At 39.9% G+C, this 19,620-nt stretch overlaps 2 protein-coding genes across 6 annotated transcripts in view; one reads left to right on the top strand and one right to left on the bottom strand.

Annotated features, from left to right (window-relative positions):
- med15 (mediator complex subunit 15) overlaps positions 1 to 9,408 on the top strand; it is a 34,520-nt gene extending 25,112 nt beyond the window's left edge. For all 5 annotated transcript variants that reach the window (XM_059347338.1, XM_059347337.1, XM_059347336.1 and 2 more), the window contains 5 exons: positions 23 to 89; positions 1,383 to 1,540; positions 4,205 to 4,371; positions 4,971 to 5,069; positions 7,664 to 9,408. In XM_059347338.1, coding sequence (XP_059203321.1) covers positions 23 to 89; positions 1,383 to 1,540; positions 4,205 to 4,371; positions 4,971 to 5,069; positions 7,664 to 7,800 — 628 coding nt within the window. In that variant the 3' untranslated portion in view covers positions 7,801 to 9,408. The remainder of the gene's footprint in view (positions 1 to 22; positions 90 to 1,382; positions 1,541 to 4,204; positions 4,372 to 4,970; positions 5,070 to 7,663) is intronic.
- Positions 9,409 to 10,018: 610 nt separating this feature from the next.
- On the bottom strand, positions 10,019 to 18,442 carry thoc6 (THO complex 6). Its single transcript, XM_059347353.1, has 13 exons — positions 18,304 to 18,442; positions 12,965 to 13,056; positions 12,827 to 12,891; positions 12,651 to 12,754; positions 12,048 to 12,085; positions 11,800 to 11,848; positions 11,445 to 11,516; positions 11,216 to 11,318; positions 11,064 to 11,113; positions 10,743 to 10,805; positions 10,540 to 10,650; positions 10,310 to 10,438; positions 10,019 to 10,205 (listed from the first exon to the last, which is right to left on the bottom strand). The coding sequence occupies exons 1-13, from the start codon at positions 18,316 to 18,318 to the stop codon at positions 10,125 to 10,127; spliced, it is 972 nt and encodes a 323-aa protein (XP_059203336.1). The 5' UTR covers positions 18,319 to 18,442; the 3' UTR covers positions 10,019 to 10,124.
- Between the last annotated feature and the right edge of the window lie 1,178 nt (positions 18,443 to 19,620).

Below are 19,620 nucleotides of genomic sequence, written 5' to 3'. Positions count from 1 at the left end.
CTTACTCTCTGTGTGTCCTCAGGTGTCCTCTGAAGACGCTGCAGAAGTGTGAGATCGCTCTGGAGAAGCTGAAGAACGACATGGCTGTGGTGACGACTTCTTTTATTAAACTGTTCATGTTGTTATTTAATGTGTTTATGTTTATTAATAGGTTTGTGTTGATTTTTAAAAGCTTTTACGTAGTTTTTAATGAAGACATGGTTATTATAGAATAATAAAGTAAAAAAATACTCATGTGAAAGAATAGAAGATAGAAAGTAAGAAATTACAATCCTGCTATTTACATTTATTTTCTTCTTTTACCATCATAAGCAGACATTATTGAGTGTGCTTGAAAGAGCCAGTGCTATGACTTTTCTAAGGGTTTCGGCAAACGATTTTCAAATTATCCTGCAAAAAACGCGCCAAAAAAACATCCTTAGAGTGGAGTGGTTGAGAAAATTTGTCAAAAAATGTATTTGGAAACTGCGTTTGAGGCCGCAAATGCCACTTTACAGAAATAATTTATACATAGAAACCTAGGAAAATTTGTCTTCTCACTCACATTGATCTGGTAAAGCTGTCAGAGTTACAGTCTGGACGTAGGACGCACAGATGATCCACCAACAGGCACCCACTGCCTCATAGACCGTCAAGGTAAAAGGTAAAATATTTCTGGAAGAAAGCAGAGGTACCAGTTTCTTTTGATAGCTCTAAAAAAACAATTTCTTTATTTTTCTTCACAAAACACATGTAGACGTTCAGGAAGAACTAGGTGAAGTCAGTTCAATGATAGGAGCTCCGTTTTGGACAAAAATTCTTTCTGTTTGAGGGGTAGTTTCTAGCTGTTGTTCTGTCTCTCTCAGTGGCGTCAAATTCCACAGCAGCAGTTGATTGCTGTGCTCTGATTGGTTCGAGTTTTATACACTAACTGACGAGTCTTACACACAAACTGACGAGTCCTACACACAAACTGACGCGTTTCATACACAAACTGACGAGTTTTACAGACAAACTGACGAGTTTCACCCTAGTTTCAGTCAGACAGACACACCCACACCGAACAGACACACATGCGCACACATGTGCGCGCACGCACACATGGACAAAAACACACATTAACACTTGCTTTATTATCTTACATGACTTCTTCCTCTTTTCCATTTTGGAACAGTTCAAATTGTAGTCTTATAATGTATGGGTGAGAGTCACGGGCCAGAGTCAAGCACACTCAAAATTTATTTAGAAATATTCTAGTTATTTTTAAAATATAATTATTTTGTGAAATTAAAAATTCAATAAAATCAGATCATTCTAGAGTGCCCCTCTGCTGGACCACCACACAAATAAACGTGAGTCCTAAAGATTATTTCTGAATGTTGTTGTTGTTGTTGTTCTTGCAGCCGACTCCCCCCCCGCCGCCCGTGCCCACCAAGCAGCAGTATCTGTGTCAGCCGCTGCTAGATGCCGTCATGGCCAACATCCGATCGCCCGTCTTCAACCACTCGCTGTACCGAACCTTTGCCCCCGCCATGAGTGCCATCCACGGCCCGCCCATCACGTACAGCCCCGCCCACCACACACTCACACACCCCGTCCCCTTACCTCTTAACCTCACACGATCAGCTGATCAGACACAGACACACAGTCTCATCTATTCAAACAGAGACATCAGAATGTCACAAGAAAAGATGTTTATATTCATATGGACTGAAGAAAATGTTTATTTAAAAAAATATCTGAAGGATGAAAACATCATAAAATATATATACACTTTTAAAAAAAATATAAAGGGAACACTAAAAATAACATCCTAGATCTGAATGAATGAAATTCTTATTAAATACTTTGTTCTTTACATAGTTGAATGTGCTGACAACAAAATCAGACAAAAGTTATCAATGGGGATCAAATTTATTAACCCATGGAGGTCTGGATTTGGAGTCACTCAAAATTAAAGTAGAAAAACACTACAGGCTGATCCAACTTTGATGTAATGTCCTTAAAACAAGTCAAAATGAGGCTCAGTAGTGTGTGTGGCCTCCACGTGCCTGTATGACCTCCCTACAATGCTTGGGCATGCTCCTGATGAGGTGGTGATGGTCTCCTGAGGGATCTCCTCCCAGACCTGGACTAAAGCATCCGCCAACTCCTGGACAGTCTGTGGTGCAACGTGGCGTTGGTGGATGGAGCGAGACATGATGTCCCAGATGTGCTCAGTTGGATTCAGGTCTGGGGAACGGGCGGGCCAGTCCATAGCGTCAATGTCTTCAAACTGCTGACACACTCCAGCCACATGAGGTCTGGCATTGTCATGCATTAGGAGGAACCCAGGGCCAACCGCACCAGCATATGGTCTCACAATGGGTCTGAGGATCTCATCTTGGTACCTAATGGCAGTCAGGCTACCTCTGGCGAGCACATGGAGGGCTGTGCGGCCCCCCAAAGACATGCCACCCCACACCATTACTGACCCACTGCCAAACCGGTCATGCTGGAGGATGTTGCAGGCAGCAGAACGTTCTCCACGGCGTCTCCAGACTCTGTCACGTCTGTCACATGTGCTCAGTGTGAACCTGCTTTCATCTGTGGAGAGCACAGGGCGACAGTGGCAAATTTGCCAATCTTGGTGTTCTCTGGCAAATGCCAAATGTCCTGCACGGTGTTGGGCTGTAAGCACAACCCCCACCTGTGGACGTCGGGCCCTCATACCACCCTCATGGAGTCTGTTTCTGACAGTTTGAGCAGACACATGCACATTTGTGGCCTGCTGGAGGTCATTTTGCAGGGCTCTGGCAGTGCTCCTCCTGTTCCTCCTTGTACAAAGGTGGAGGTAGCGGTCCTGCTGCTGGGTTGTTGCCCTCCTACAGCCTCCTCCACGTCTCCTGATGTGCTGGCCTGTCTCCTGGTAGCGCCTCCATGCTCTGGACACTACACTGACGGACCCAGCAAACCTTCTTGCCACAGTTCGCTGCACTACCTGAGCCACTTGTGTGGGTTGTAGACTCCGTCTCATGCTACCACTAGAGTGAAAGCACCGCCAGCATTCAAAAGTGACCAAAACGGGGGCGTCCCGGTGGCTCACACCGGTAGAGTGCTTACCATGTAGGCTGAGTCCTTGATGCGGCGGAGCTGGGTTCGAATCCGGCCTGAGCTCCCTTTGCCGCATGGCTTCCCCTCTATCACCCCCTTTCTATCTATCACTATCAATAAAAGCAAAAAAAAAGCCCCCCCCCCACCCAAAAAAGTGACCAAAACATCAGCCAGAAAGCATAGGAACTGAGAAGTGGTCTGTGGTCACCACCTGCAGAACCACTCCTTTATTGGGGGTGTCTTGCTAATTGCCTATAATTTCCACCTGTTGTCTATTCCATTTGCACAACAGCATGTGAAATTGATTGTCAATCAGTGTTGCTTCTTAAGTGGACAGTTTGATTTCACAGAAGTGTGATTGACTTGGAGTTACATTGTATTGTTTAAGTGTTCCCTTTATTTTTTGAGCACTCTATCTATCTATCTATCTATCTATCTATCTATCTATCTATCTATCTATATCTGAATAAGGAAAAAAATGCATATAAAAATATACTTTAGTGCTGAAAACAAAAAAATATCTGAAGGGTGAAAACATAATAAAACATGTGTATTAATATATATCTGAATGAGGGAAAAAATGCATATTAAAAAATATACTTAAGTGCTGAAAACAAAAAACAAAACCCCCCAAAAAATATTTGAAGGCCAAAAACTTTTTCAACCCTCCTGCTATGTTGTGGGTCAAATTGACCCATTTCAAAGTTTAAAAATCTAAAAAAAAAAAAATTATTAAATTTTTTTTTTCTTTTTTTTTTAATTAAAAGAAATCAAGCTCATGTAAAACTATTGTTTTATATGTAGATCTTTTCAGTTTACATAAAAAAGTTTTAACATGCATTTTTTAAAATAGAAAAAATAGAGAATTCTCCTCATTGAACCTCATCAGTGAGAGGTAAAGAACACTACTGCACTAAATATTGATTGAAATGGTTACTCATGGAGTTATTAATGAAATATAAATGTTTATTGGTATTTCTTTGTCTCTGATACTTTTGGAAAATTAAACATGCCCCAGTTATTGCTGTTCCTGAAAAAATTAACATAACAGGAGGGTTAAAATATGCATATTTTTAAAAATATATTTTGAGGCTGAAAAGAGAACAATAATAACTTTGTGTGGCATCCTCAGGGGTCCAAATGTCTCGGGGAGGAAGAGGAAGCACGAGGAGGACGAGCGGCAGACCATCCCCAACATTCTGCAGGGAGAGGTCGCTCGCCTCGACGTCAAGTTCCTCGTCAACCTCGACCCGTCGTTCTGCAGCAACAACGGCACCGTTCACCTCGTCTGCAAGCTAGGTGAGTCAAACACAACTGCGAGTCTCAACTAAGGAGACTACTGGAAGTGACATAGTTCAGTAAAAACGTGATGCAGGAAGTTAAGAGATGTTAGAATTACTTGCTGCACTTTGGTCTCACATGGGGCACCAACACTGGCTGTGTCCCAAAGTCAAGGATCCTTCCTTGGTGGGATCCTTCCTTGGTAGGATCCTTCCTTGGTAGGATCCTTTCTTCAGAGTCGGGTCCTCCAGAGGCGAGGCCAGAGTCCTTCCTTTCACTGTAATAACCCACAAATGGCACAGCCTTTAGTGTGCAGGTGTGCGTCTTTGTGTAATTTAGAATCCTTCAAATTCAATCCTCTCTGCTCTGTGTAAACAGCCTCTCCTGTCCTCTCCTCTCTGCTCTGTGTAAACAGCCTCTCCTGTCCTCTCCTCTCTGCTCTGTGTAAACAGCCTCTCTTGTCCTCTCCTCTCTGCTCTGTGTAAACAGCCTCTCTTGTCCTCTCCTCTCTGCTCTGTGTAAACAGCCTCTCCTGTCCTCTCTGCTCTGTGTAAACAGCCTCTCCTGTCCTCTCCTCTGAGCGCTGTGTAAGTGTTTTGCTGTGTTTCTGTCCTCAGATGATAAAAACCTCCCGAGTGTTCCTCCTCTGCAGCTCAGTGTTCCAGCTGATTATCCGGACCAGAGTCCATACTGGGCCGACGATGGCGAGCAGTACGGTGAGAACGCCTCATCACGTTTACATCTAGCTTACATCAGTGTCTGCACAGAAACTGATTTCATGAACTGAAGTGTGAAACTAAGAACATGATAATCTGTTATTAGTTGTCTGGTTATAAAACGTGCTAGCGGTGAGGCTGCTGTTAGCACTAGCATCTACGCAGCTAGGGTGTTAATTAACAGTAAGTACTTTAGAAATTAGTTTAGAATCAATAAAGTAATAATCAATCTGAGAGAAAGACTGATGCATCTGTGAAAAGAAGGAATATTCCTTGTTGTGAGGGGTTGTAAAATCTCCAAGGATCAATGCAACCATTTTTGGACATGAAATCCGAAAGAGACCTTGACATTAATTACAGGGTCAGAACAATCTAAATTGGGATTGATTACACAATTCATGACAATTCAAAGGAGATAATTATTCAATGAGGGAAGACATTCAAAAAGCTTATTCATAAAATGCGGATCATTGAAATTGGGGGCATATATGTTAACTAAGAAAATGGGAACATTGAATAGTGTACCTGTAACAATTAAGTACCTGCCATTTTTGTCTGATATAACATTAGAAGCTGAAAACTGAATTGACTTACCAATTGAAATAGCAACCCCCCTGGCTTTAGAATTGAAATTTGAGTTAAATACCTCAGAAACCCAAGGACATTTAAGTCTGACCTGATCTTTGGTGCGCATGTGGGTTTCTTGTAGAAACACTAGATCAGCTTTAAGCATTTCAAATGTGCAAATATCCCAAAGATCTCTTGATTGGACTCCCCATGCCTTTAATATTCCAGCTCAAAAATCTCACAGAAGACCCAATACCCCCGTGGGATATCAGAAGTAGTAGGATTTGAGGCCATTTCTTAAGTTCTTGGACATAGAAATAGACTGAATGTGGAACCCCCAAGAAGAAGAAAAAAATTAAAAGAGAGAGAGAAAAAAATACACAAACACTTTCAGAACACAGCCCCCCCACCCCCCTATAGCACTTACCATGACCCCATCCCCAAACAATGGAGAACCCAGTGCCAACTCCACAGGGAGTTGGATCCCTAAAACAAATGCTTACGGCTTTTAGACTAATAGTAACAGTCAGGCTTCGGTTTGAGCTCCTGCAAACCTACATTTGGCAACAAGGCACTAATCAAGTCCAAGTTAAACTGAGACCCACTGAAGAGAAAAGAAAAAGAGAACAAAACACAACCCGTGAAGACGTGAAACACGTCCACATCAATTGAAAAAGTAATAACTGTCAATATTAATTGTGAAGAGTCACTACATCAGTGTGGTGTATCTTTTTTCCCTTGCACGTCCAGCGACCTGATGAATGCGCTGGCTTCCTCTGGTGATTTAAACTCCTTCTCTGCACCGTTGTGTGTAACCCGGAGGCGCGCCGGGTAGAGCAGCCCAAAACGTATCCCCGGTATCTCACGGAGCTGGCGCCTGATCATTAAAGATGTCGGAATGTAAATATGGGCGTAATATGTCTACACAGTCCATATGACAGTGTAGACGAGCAACAATGGGGTGGGGACGCTCACCGGGTTTCGGTTTCGGCTGGAGAGTGCGATGAGCTTGGTCCACGAGAGGCTCCTTCTCGAGCTTCAGTGCCTCCTTAAGCAGAGAGGAAATAGCTGTAGCAGTAGAAGAGGTGGAAAAATCCTCAGGGATTCCCACTAACCGTATATTATTGTGCTGAGATCTCGCCTCCAAATTGTCGCATTTATTGTCCAATCTTATCAGTTCTGTTGACAGACGCTCCACTTTAGCTTGTAAGGTAGTGATGTCGTCAGTGCAGGAGGAAAGCGACGCTTCCATATCACCAACGGTGCCCTTTAGAGCGCACACATCAGACTGGATGTTTGTAATGCTGTCGGATAACTCCGACTTCACTGCCCGTAGCTCAGTCTTGATGTTTAACAAATTCTCGGTCAAGGCCGCTTGAAGCTCTGTTTTAAAAATAGGAGTGACGATAGCAGCTCGGCCTTAAAGTCGGGGTGAGGAGTGCCGCCTGCGGCTCCGTTCGAGCAGGAGCGGGAGCCACTACGAGGGGAGGATGCGGCAGGCAGTAGGGCGCGGTGCTTGTATAGGTTGTTTAGCTTTTTGAGGCATTTTGATCGGTAAGAGGTCGCCGTTGAGTTGAGATTATGGTGGTGGGGAAAACACACACCGAAAAAAGATAGAAAAAGTGTGCCTAAAATAGAATTTGTGAAGGTTGTTGCAGGAGCTCAGAGAGGCGCGTCCTACTCCATCAGTCGCTACACCGGAAGTCCTAAATAAGAGCTTTGAGGGAGATCCCATGAGTGTGAGTGTGTGTGACGTGTGTGAGTTCGGTCACAGGAGAACACAGAGAGATGATGCACTGTTTCCACCCGGGCAGAGTCAGTTGCACCAGCGCAACCTAGAAAAATTATTAGTCGCACTCTCAAAAAATGTGGTCGCACTCTTGAGCCCTGTAAGTGAAGTGTTTCTACAGGTTTATTGTTTAATAATCTATAAAAAAAAAAGAATCATGAAAGGTGCATTTATGAAATGAATTCAGATTGTTTAATTATATGATAATATAATGTCATGTGACCCGTGTGCTCCTCAGGTGCCAACAGCTTCCTGCAGACGGTTCACAGAAACATGACGTCCAAACTGCTGCAGCTTCCTGACAAACACTCTGTGACGGAGCTGCTCAACACCTGGGCCCAGAGCGTCCGCCAGGCCTGTCTGTCTGCTGCCTGAAGCCCCGCCCCCTGACATTACCTGCTGCAGACACTGTCGCCAATGCTCCTTAAAGGGACAGTTTTTTTCCCCCAGAGTGGTTGTTTGAAGTATTTACATGATTTTTGACACTACAGGACTTTGTTTCATGTTTAGTCATGTTTTTTAGTGGCAACGTCTCATTTGTTACAAACATCACACGTTAAATGTTTCAGTTCAAATTATCGGCAGCCCAAGTTTCAGTGTACGTTATGTTTCTAATATTTCTCCTCTACCTCGCTGTCAGACAGTTCTTTCTGTTGTCTATGATCTCTTCAACCAGACTCCATTCACTAAATACGGCTATTTAACCTCTCAGAAGACAGGAGTTGCTGCTCTGTCACATTTGATGAAATATCATTATTTTCAGCTCAGAGTTGGTTATTTTCCCCCTTCAGGGACCATCAGAAATGTAAAGATGTGAAGATTATTTCTGTTTTTACAGTTTCTTGTTATGATAAATTATGTAAATGTGAAAACAAGCCTGTGTTCTGTCTGCCAAAATAACTTTCTGTCAAAATAACTTTCTGTCAAAGGAGTCTGGTGGCTGTCAACGCAGATTATCAGATTGTTTAACACCAGAAAAAAATCATCAGTATAAGTGTACGATATGTTTATAATATTTCCTCCTTTTTAGGAACTGAAGTTGTTATCTGTGATCTCTTCACAGCCACCAGACTCCATTCTCAAAAACACTAATTTTAGCAGACGGACAGCCGCTGCCTCCATCTGTGAGTCAGTTTGGAGTTTATGATAATGTGTTGGGGTTCCCATGACGACTGGCTCACATTTTTAACATAAAAAAATATATTAAAACTGAAAGTCAAAGTTTTGACTTTAAAAGTGATTTTAAACTTCTACCTCACAAATTCATCTAAACAGTTTTTACTTTAATTTTTACTTAAATGGACACAAGTCAAATTTTTAGTACTTCAAATGTGAAAATTCAGTCATAATTCATAAACAAATAAATGCCACAAATTGAGGTAGCTAAAATGACTTTATGAATGGAGTCTGGTTGAGAGCATAGATAACAGAAGGATAAAATATTAATATAATAGACATTTAAATTTATTTGGATTGTTTAAAAGCATTTTCCTACTAACTCTTCATCTACTGACAGAAATACCTCAAACAACCACCCATCAATCATGAACTGGCCCTTTTAATGAGCTGCTGCGTTTCCACTACAGGCTTATCCTCACATTAGAGGACTTATGGCTCATCTTGGTCCCTGAATGCCTCGCTGCATTGAGAAGTCTCATAGTCAGAGAGCAGATTTTAGCAGAAGCAGCTTGTACATAAAATGAACTCTGATTCACAGGAAAAAAAAAAAACTCCACACACAAAAGGGAAAAAGAGAAACCAGCCCAACTCTCATTTATTCCGACGTATATTCTGCTCCCTGAACGCATCACTCTGCTTCTGTTTGTTCTTCAGCTGGAACAAGTTTCTGTTTGAGGTGTAATTTCAGTTTTGTACCACAGAAGAGCGCTGTTGTAAAGAAAAACTTTGCTTTCCAAAGTGAAACTATAAATGTATTATTTTGCTATCATAAATAAAAAACTTTTCAGTTCAACTTTTTAAAAAGCGGTAATCTGTTTCAGTTACTGAAAAACTAAATGTTCACTTTGTACTTTCACGAACAGCTTCAGTCCTTTAATTGATCAATTGGGTGAATAGAGCTGAACTCTTTACCCGTACTCTACCCTCTCTACGTACGTTAAGTACTGTACATACGCTTCCCACTCAACGTACTCTACCTGCTCTACGTATTGTGCATACTCCCTCTCTATGCTCTACTCGATGTATGGATACTACCTACTCTATCCGCTCTACGTACTGTACGTACTCTACCCGCTCCATGGACACAACTCTATCTACGTACTATACTTGCTCTGTGCTCTATGGACTCTACCTGCTCTACGTACTCTCTCCCCCTGTACCTACTGTAAGTACTATATGGACTCTATCCGCTCTACATACTGTACATGCTCTATGTACTGTACCTACTCTACCCCTACTAAGTACTGTTCCTGCTCTGCTCTATCCGATCTACGTACTGTACATGCCCTACCTGCTCTATGTACTTTAGTACTCTACCCGCTCTATGTACTGTACCCGCTCTACCTACTGTACATACTCTACCCGCTCAACCTCTGATAGGTTTGTAGTTGGATTGTTACAAACAATGAAACAGTTTTTATGAAACGAGACAAAAATATTTTATTATCTTCAGACTAAATGATTCTACAGTTGAAGTGAGATTCTAACAATAAAAACCGTGCCAGGTTCCTGATGGAGTGTCAGAAGCTGAGTGAGAAGGATCTGTAGGACAGGTTGGTGAACACATCGATGCGGTCGCTGCTGCCTCCCACAGTCAGCACCTGCACACACAAACACTCAGATAATTCACTTTAAAATTAGTTTAAAACAGTATTCAATGTCCTGATGCTGGAGGGTTTTAATGGCAGTGTGTTCAGGGTCTCACCCTGTGCTCCGTGCTGTTGGTGTTGAGCTGCAGCGTGTTGAGGCTCTGTGGCGTGCACGGGATCTGAGCTTTGACCTCGCCGCCCAGGAGACAGTGAGACACGGCCGGACCCTCCCCCACCGCCAGGATCTGAGGACAGGGACGAGACTGGGACGTTAACGTCTGTCTGCAGGTTGGGACAGTGTGGCTGTGTGTGTCTGTCTGTCTGCCTGTCTATCTCTGTTTCTCACCATGTCCTGGTAGAAGGTGGCCTGTCTCTGGCAGCCTGTCAGAGGGAAGACAGATGTGGGGGACAGCGAGCGGAGATGCCAAAGAGACAGAGACGGACCGCCGCCGCACAGCTGGAGGACAGAGGACAACACAGGATTAATCCTCCTGCAGCGCCGACAGATAATACTGCAGTACTGATATTACCGCATAGTTTTTTTCTCACCATCCAGTCAGAGTCGGTGGTCAAACAGCTGATCCATTTTCCAAACTGAGGACGAGCACAACTCTGAAAAAACAAACATAGGGTAAGATAAAATAAACAAAAGTAAATGACAATAAAAAGTAAAAGAGCTAGATAAAAAGATGAAAATAAAGAATTAAAAAGTAGAGCATGATTTTTATATATATATAATATATATATATATATATATTAGCAAATAAATAAAAGAAGATGTAACACTAAGATGCATGAACAGAAAAATATTTTAAATGGTTCAAGTAAAAGCCAAATTAAAAAGAATATTGAAGAACGGGAGAGTCTCACCTCATACTTGTAGACCTCGATGCAGTGGACACACTGACCCGTCCTGCTGTCTAAACATTCATATTAACATTAAATATTATTATTATTATTATTATTATTATTATTAATAAAAAAAATAAATGAAGCTTCAGGCTGCTGGTGAAGTGTCTCACCCCACATCCTCACAGCTCCGTCCTCCCCCCCAGACAGGAGCTCCGCCTCCCGGTCCCGCACGCTCACACAGTGGACGTAGTCAGAGTGTCCCTGCAGGACAGCCTGGACACACAGGGACAGATAAGTTGCAGGTAAATTAGATTTATCCATGTTTATTATTACTATTTAAATCTTTCATGTAAACGTGTTTGAACAGGAAGCTGGATTGTCTCCAGGACCCTGACTGACCTTAAAGACTCCGTGCTCCAGGTCCAGGATATGGACGTTGTTGTCGCCTCCTCCGAGCACCAGACTGTTGTCCTGAAACACAAACACACAGGTTTATTATTATTATTATATTTCATATATTTATAATGTCTCCATTCTGATGGTAACAGAGTTAAAACTGGTTTAACTTTTTTTGAAGTTATTTTAAAGTGTATTGCTTTAAACTGTCAGTTTAAATAATATATAATAATAATAATGTATGGATAGGAATATTATCCATTATTATTATTATTATCATCATCATCATCATATGTTATAATAATAATAATAATAATAATAATAATAATAATAATAATAATAATAATAATAATCATACTCTGGGGTTGAGGGTCATGGCGTTGATCTCTGGGATCTCCAGACTCGATCTGAAGACAAAAACACAAACTTCTTTTATCACAACAACCCTGAAAATATTCTGAATTCTTCATATTTTATTTCAGCTTTGGGAGAAAAAAAAAAATCCAGAATAAATGATGTAGAGATTTTTTTAATTTTTATCTGAAAACCAACGAGAGCGGCTGATCAGAGAAAAATTTATATTGTGGATATAATATTGTCTCTTACTTGTAGTTTGGTCTTTTCGTCCACAGAGGTTTGACATTCTGAGGAACAGAAACAAGTTTACTCACTGAAATACAAAACATATATAAATCTATATAATCCATACATCCTGCAGCTCTGTGGAGTCGAACAATCACAACTAAAACAGAAGAACAGTTAGAATGACAGAAATCAGAAATAACATATTCTAAGTACTGTCATGTCTTCAGCATCTCCTCTCCTGTCCTCTCCTCTCTACTCTGTGTAAACAGATTCTCAATATTTGTCAAGTGACTGTCTCAGCAGAATCAATCATGTCTTCACAGTGTCTCTGAGGAGCAGAATTTAATGTTTTTGACAGGATCTGGTTAGTGCAAATGCTTTATTTTAAATGACACATGGAGAATAAAGAGATTCTGACACAAATATCAACATTTAACACAAGTTTTGGTCACTTTTTATAACTGATGGGGTGTTCAAGGGGAAACTTCAAACTCTGATGAAAACGTCTGTTCTTACAGTTTCTCTTTACAATAAACAAAGACAACAAACCTACTGAAACTGAAATCATTCATAAGGAACATAATAAACACTGGGTGTATAAACAGGAAGCTGAGAGTCAGTGACCTTCTTGATGAGCTCGCTCCAGCTCCAGCAGCTGATCTCTCCGTTCCCGGCGCTGAGGAGGCGACTGTCGTTGGAGAGCAGCGAGAACACCGGACCCTCGTGAGCTGAACCACGCACACAACAACATCAGTGTTAAATTACATGAGATCTGAATGGAGTCTGGTGGCTGGACTCACCTGTGAATGTCAGGACGGGTTTCTGACTGCGAGCCGTGGCGTCTGGACTCAAAGCTGCAGACAGGCTGTAACACAAGCACCCCAGTTATTATTATGATGATGATGATGAACACAGCTGTGTGTGTGTGTGTGTGTTACCTGAACAGGGCGATCTCTCCATAGTTGTTTCCAGCTGCCAGGAATCGTCCGCAGGGAGAAAAGCTCTGGGAGAAGACGGACATGTGGAGGAGCTGCAACGACACCAGGAGGTTAAAGGTCATCAGTGTCCTGCTCTGATGAGTCACATTATCTCAACTGTTCCTCCCTCTAAAGCAGCGGTACTCAATAGGTGGCCCCCACACTGTTTTTTCTCTTGACTTTGAGTTTTGGTTGGGTCAGTATGTGTACATGGGGACTCGTCTCCATGCCAACGGTACACAGACAGCCTGTTAATGGGTCACGCTGCGAGGGCAATTTTTTACTTTTATTTTCGTTTTTTGGAGCGGTTCGTATATTGACACTTTGCCTCGATTGCACAAAATAAGCAAAAGACCCATGTGCTTAATATGCCAGGAGACTATAGCTGTGATCAAGATTTACAATTTGAAATGGCATTATAACACAAAGCATGGAATTTTGAAGAGACATTTCCTCAAAACACTGAAATCGTCATATCAAGCTGCAAGCAGGATTCTTGTCACATCTATGACACAACAACAAACAGCGCTCACTGAGAGTGCCGTGGACTTTGGGTAAACACAAGAAGCCATTCTCAGAAGCAGAAATAACAAGAGAATACATGACTGAAGTGATGGACACAATGTTGGAAGAAACAAAATGAGGAAATTAAAGCTAGAATGGACACAAGTCCTTTAACTTTTAACTAGATCACCTGTCAGTACTTCAGTGTGTCTGCTTACTTTGGAATCTGACAGGCAATCTAGTTCAGCAGTTCTGTGATGGAAAACATGCAGAGTGCATTTCCCGAGCTGTGGATGAGTCCACTGACACCACTGATAATGCTCAGTTGATGGTGTTTGTGAGAGGTTGAGTAAAAAAGGAAGTTTTTATATATTGACTAAAATGTATCAATTTATGTCAAAATGGAAATTATATTTTAATTATAATTTAATTTTAAGTTCATATTTTTGTTGTTTTGAATAAAAAAGGACATTTTCTTTTGAATGTGGCATGTGGCCTGACCGACCTCAATAAATGGACCTTTGAGTCATTGAAAAAAGTCTTTGTGGCCCTTTGATTTGAAGATTTGTACTTGAATACCCCTGCTCTAAAGTATTCAACCCACAACAAGAAATGTGACTTTAACACTCCTTTACAGAGCTCACTGTCCTACTGATAAAGACTTGCTTACTGGACTCCTCTCTCTACAGTTTCTGTCTAATACTTTCCTCCTCCTACACACACTAAATGAAGTTGATGTAACTTATTTAATCACAACCCGGACTGACCATCAGATTCTCTTTTACATGAACGCATCTTTTAAATCTTTACTCAATGTCAGCATTTTTACTAATAACCAAAAATAAATCAATTCAGCTGACTTCTGAACGAAGTTTGTTCTCAAGCTTCCTACGAATGTGTAATAATTTACATTAAATTAATGTTTATTTATTTATCCATCAAAACGTATCCAATCACAATCTGAATTCACCAGGAGAGTATATCTGACACCAAAAAGTCTTTAAACTTGTTGTGCAATGTGAACATTTTTACTGTGAAGCCAGAAAACAGATTTAACAGGATTCTGCAGACCACTGTCAGGCCCCTCCACTGTCAGGTCCGGAAGTGAGGACGTTTTTTGGGGCGTGGGGAGGTGGGGAGGACATTTTGGGAGGGTCATTTTCACCTGCCCTTTGAATTCGAGAGAGATCAGCGAGAGCGCAAATGTTCCAAAAGAAGAAGAATATGCATATTCTGCGAGTAGCGGTGAGTTTCTGATTTTTATTATCCAGAGAAAGTAAATGCATGGTTTGTGTTCTTCGTCAATATACGTGCCGTTGTAATAGTCGTTATAGAAGTCATTAATGACGCAAATTACCGAATGTTATATGTCGGTTTGGGTTGTCGTTTTGAAGCTAAGTTAGATGACTTCAAAGTTTACTTTCACCAACGGTGGTTTGCATCAACGCCTAATGATTCTTAACTTTTTATTGCATAACGTAAAGTAACTGTTCGCATTTGTTTGTATGTAAATTATGAAATATTTTTGTAAACTCTCCGTGCATTAATTGAGCATATTCACAAAGTTGAAAACATATTTTTGAACTCGTGGAATCAACATGTGGCAGAACTACATAGAACATTTTTACTTTTATTTTTCCACCTCTGTTGTATACTACAGTGTATAAAAAACCGAATAGTAACTGAAATGCTTCTGCACCATCAGTACTTTTATTTTTGATACTTGAGTATATTTTGTTTTTAACTGTCGCAGAAATTATCGAGTCCAGTTGAGAGGTTTGCTGTGGTGGTGTGTTTATTAAGAAGCATGCCGGTGTCGTGCCAAAAAGTGATTGCCTGCCAGAATCTGATTTCTGGCCGCGGGAGCGCGCACGGCAGCCCGTTGAGCGGTAGTGTTTACATTATGAAGCTCATGAATGAGATCAAGTCATATTTAGGCAGAAATAACCTTTGAGTAACTGTATCTGGCCTTCAATCAGTTTTTGGCAGGTGAAAATGCCTATTTTGTGTTGTAATGGTCCTTTAAAGGGATTCCAAGCTGTCCTGTGAGCTCTAGAGTTTACATTATGAAGCTCATGAATGAGATCAAGTCATATTTAGGCAGAAATAACCTCTCAGTAACTATACTATGCCTTCAATCAGTTTTTGCGAGGTGAAAACTGATTGAAAACTGCAACACACATCCAAACATGGGAAGCAAACGCTATGTAGGGATCAGATCAGATAAAAAACAATGCAGAGTCACGAGGATAATTGCAAAAGTTATCATATCTTTATTGAAACCCCACCAATAAATCATATTCATTATTGTCTAATTTCCAAAGACAGGGCTAAACAAAGTCATCAGACATACCAAGCAAATAGACGTGTCTATCACGTAGTTGCCATGTCTGATTTCGCTACAAACTACACTTCTTTTGGCCACAGTTGTAATACTTACGCAACAACAAACGTTAAACTTTCGAAGCCACATGCCATTGCTATAATTACATTATAATACAGTTGTGTGTATCTGCATATTAAGACCGTTGACTCCAGAGAAAAGCAGACGTGTTTACGCTACCGCTCAACGGGCTGCCGTGCGTGCGCCCGCGGCCAGAAATCAGATTCTGGCAGGCAATCACTTTTTGGCACGACACCTGTCTTCGTACTTTCGTAGTCATTATTACTTCTTCTACATAAGTATGGCCTCATTTACACTACCTGGTGCAAGTGGCCATTTTACCTGTAAGCAAAGACAAGAGGCTGTATACATTAATTTGAATTGAAGTTCATGTACTATAATTCAAACACATGATATAGCCTATTTTATGCTTTACAGTATGGTACGCTGTGGAAAGAAGACTTGGACGAGAACGAAAGAGAAGCAACCCTGGAGCCATTCAAATTCACATTTCACAACCCTGATGACATTTGGAGATTTTGTGAAGAAATAATAGAGAAAATAAATTATTTGGCTTATTGTGAATGTCCCACTGAGTGAGTGTGTGTGTGTATGTGTGAGTAAAGGTATACAGAACATTTGATCATGTTGTGACTTGGTGTTTTTTTTGGTGTGTTTTTGTTTTCTCGTTGATCACTTAATAATTTTACATGGCTTATACTGTAGATATCAAGAGTTAGGGTAGTATTTAGTGTTACTTAGGTGTTCCAGCAGCACGAGAACATAATTAGCATAGACATAGAACCAAACATGAAATTTATGGTGGTTAACAATAAAAACACAGAATAATACAACAGAAAAACTAACTGAAACAAATGTATAGAAAAAGAGCAGTGCAATAAAGTCAAAATTAAATAATAATGAAAAAGGCGGTGAAGTACTCTGTATACTAATTTAATGTACAGTATAGGCCTATGACATCTTATGAGATGTTGGCTTATGAATATGAGTAATAACTTAAGAGCAAATGTGTGCACTGACGAATCAAAAGTTTACTATACAAATAAAAACAATATATACAATAGACCGGGGATTGATATATTTTGTCATATTGTTTACAAATTAATTCATTTGTGAAGAAAACGATTCAACCGGAAGTGCATTCGCGATTTTATTTTGAAATGTATCCCTTGCATTTCCGGGCCTGAGAGTGGAGCCTGCGGCGGTACGGACCACAGTGGAGGTCTGCAGTTTTATTTTGAAATGTATGCCGTGCACTTCCGGGCCTGACAGTGGAGGTCTGCAGCCAGGACCTCTTGGGGGGATTCTGAGCAGAGTTTGCTTTACAGCTCTCTTCCTACGAAGGCGAGCACAGGCAGCAGAGGTGTTAATTAACGTTAGAATAACGTTTATTTACTGATTACCCAGTCAACCATAACCCGAATTAACCAGGATGTTTTTCTTTAACATAAATTATATTGTTCTGTGTGAAGATTTTTACTAATAAACCAGAAAACATTTAGAGGATTTCTGAATAACTCCCAGCGAAAATTAACACAATTATGGTTAAAATAAATGTTTCATAATGTATTGTTGCATTGTAATTTATAATGTGTTTTTAACATGACCGAGTGTTTAAACGCTTTAAAATCTCATAACATTTTTACTAAAAAAGCCCGAAAACACAAATTTATCAGAATTCTGAACGGAGTTTGGTCTAAAACTGTATTCCTACGAAGGCGGGCCCAGGCAGCAGTTAACTTAAATTAACGTTACAATAACGTTTATTTACATTATTACCAAATCAACCATAACCCGAATTAACCAGGATGTTTTCTTTAACATAAATGTAATTTAAAAATAAATTAAATTGACTTAAGCCAGAAAACCCCCCACAAATTTAGAAGATTTCTGAATAAAGTTCTCCCTCCCAGCGAAAATGAACACAAACATGGGGTGCACAAACATTCAATTAAGGTTAAATTAAATGTTTCATAATGTACTGTAACTTATTCAACCACAACCCGAATTAACAAGGAGACTCTCTTTAACATGACCGAGTGTTTAAACTCGTTACGATCTCTGAACAGTTTTACTAAAAAGCCAGAAAACACAAATTTATCAGAATGCTGAACGGAGTTTGGTTTATAGCTCAAACTGTCCTAGGAAGGCGGATAGAGACAAAGAACCGGGGGACTTTACAGTTAAAACAAACTCTTTATAACACTCCTTATAATCTCTCTTTATAATACTAATTATAAGTTATTATACAATCAGATAAATGTCTAAAATTATCGACACAAACATTTTTCGCCAAAAAAACAACAAAGCGCGACCGAAACTGAGAGCAGAATTCAGTATGAAACGCGTGTTTCACAGTCTAATAAACATAATATTAATAATATTATTTTACCTCTACGGGACCCATTCTGCTCACACGAACACCAGGTGTCTTTAAAACTTCTGAAACCGGAGAAAAATCGATATTTTAAGCAGAAAACCACGAAGGATGCGCGGAGGTAAAGAGTGCGGTACCGGCGAGGGGCTATGACGTATGAAGTGACGCAAGGGATTCTGGGACATGTAGTGTGGAATCAAGCAGGGTTTTTTTTATGAATTAATTTAATTTTTAGGATAGAGAGAGTTATTTATAACTATAATGAAATAATATTATTAAATCTAATTTTATGTGATTGTTGGATTCAAGATGTTTGACTTTAGAAATTGAATTATGTAAAAATGTATATATGTATGTATGTATGTATGTATGTATGTATGTGTGTATATATATATATATATATATATATATATATATATATATAAATGTGTTTGTCATAAATTCTGCTATTAGTTCATTCATTCACAGAGTTAGAATGAATATTAATGTAGTGGCTCTCTCTCAGATCGATATGTTTATTGATGTGATGTATCGCTCTCTACTGATAATTAAAAAGCACTTTAATATTAAGAGAGACAAATATACTGACGGCAACACAGAAAACTATCAAACTGAGTCAGAAATCTGTTATTTCACTTCATATTGTAAATGTTGTACTTCTATATAAAGCGCAGGAAACATATACAAAAAATATAATCATATTTATACCCACAGCAATCAATGCATCATTTCACTCTTATTTCATTTGACTGTTTGTTTACTATTATGTAAACTTGTTCTGCTATGTTAGTATTTCACAAATAACCCACAAAACAAAAATATATTAATTATGAATGGAGTTTGGCATGAAGCTCTATTCCTAAATGTAAAAGGGATTATATAACCTTTTTATAAATTTATTATAACTTGTTAGAGCACAGCCAACATTAACCAGCAGATTCTCTTCAACATGGATCAGGAATTTAAATTGGTTCTGCTATGTGGAAATCATTACTAAAAGGCAAGATAACACAAATTCTGAATGGAGTTTGGTCTACAGCTCTTTCTTCCAAGCAGAGCGACCAAAACCAGCAGAAAGAGTTTATTAATGTTACATCAAATCTCACGAAACTTAAAATAACACTCTCAACCTGATTTAACCAACAGATTCTCTTTAACACGACCATGTATTTAAACTTGTTCTGCTACGTGAGGATTTTGACTTAAAAGCAAGAAAACACCAATTAAGCAGAATTCTGAATGGAGTTTGGTCTAAAGCGTCTCTCCCTCCCTACAGAGGTGAACACCAACAGTAAAAAGGCATTGATAGATGCTTAAATCTGTGTTTATTAA

The sequence above is a fragment of the Centropristis striata genome, chromosome 13 (assembly GCF_030273125.1).
Source record: "Centropristis striata isolate RG_2023a ecotype Rhode Island chromosome 13, C.striata_1.0, whole genome shotgun sequence".
NCBI classification, from domain to species: Eukaryota; Metazoa; Chordata; class Actinopteri; order Perciformes; family Serranidae; genus Centropristis; species Centropristis striata.
Note: the sequence above shows the minus strand (reverse complement) of the source record. Positions and strands in the feature narration are given on the sequence as shown.

What these genes read in the sequence shown, in the direction of transcription:
- thoc6 (XM_059347353.1), bottom strand. An exon ending in ACCCGTCCTGACATTCACAG is followed by an intron (nt 12,755 to 12,826) that starts GTGAGTCCAGCC and finishes TGCGTGGTTCAG; the next exon opens with CTCACGAGGGTCCGGTGTTC. An exon ending in TCGAGGTCTACAAGTATGAG is followed by an intron (nt 10,806 to 11,063) that starts GTGAGACTCTCC and finishes TTGTTTTTTCAG; the next exon opens with AGTTGTGCTCGTCCTCAGTT.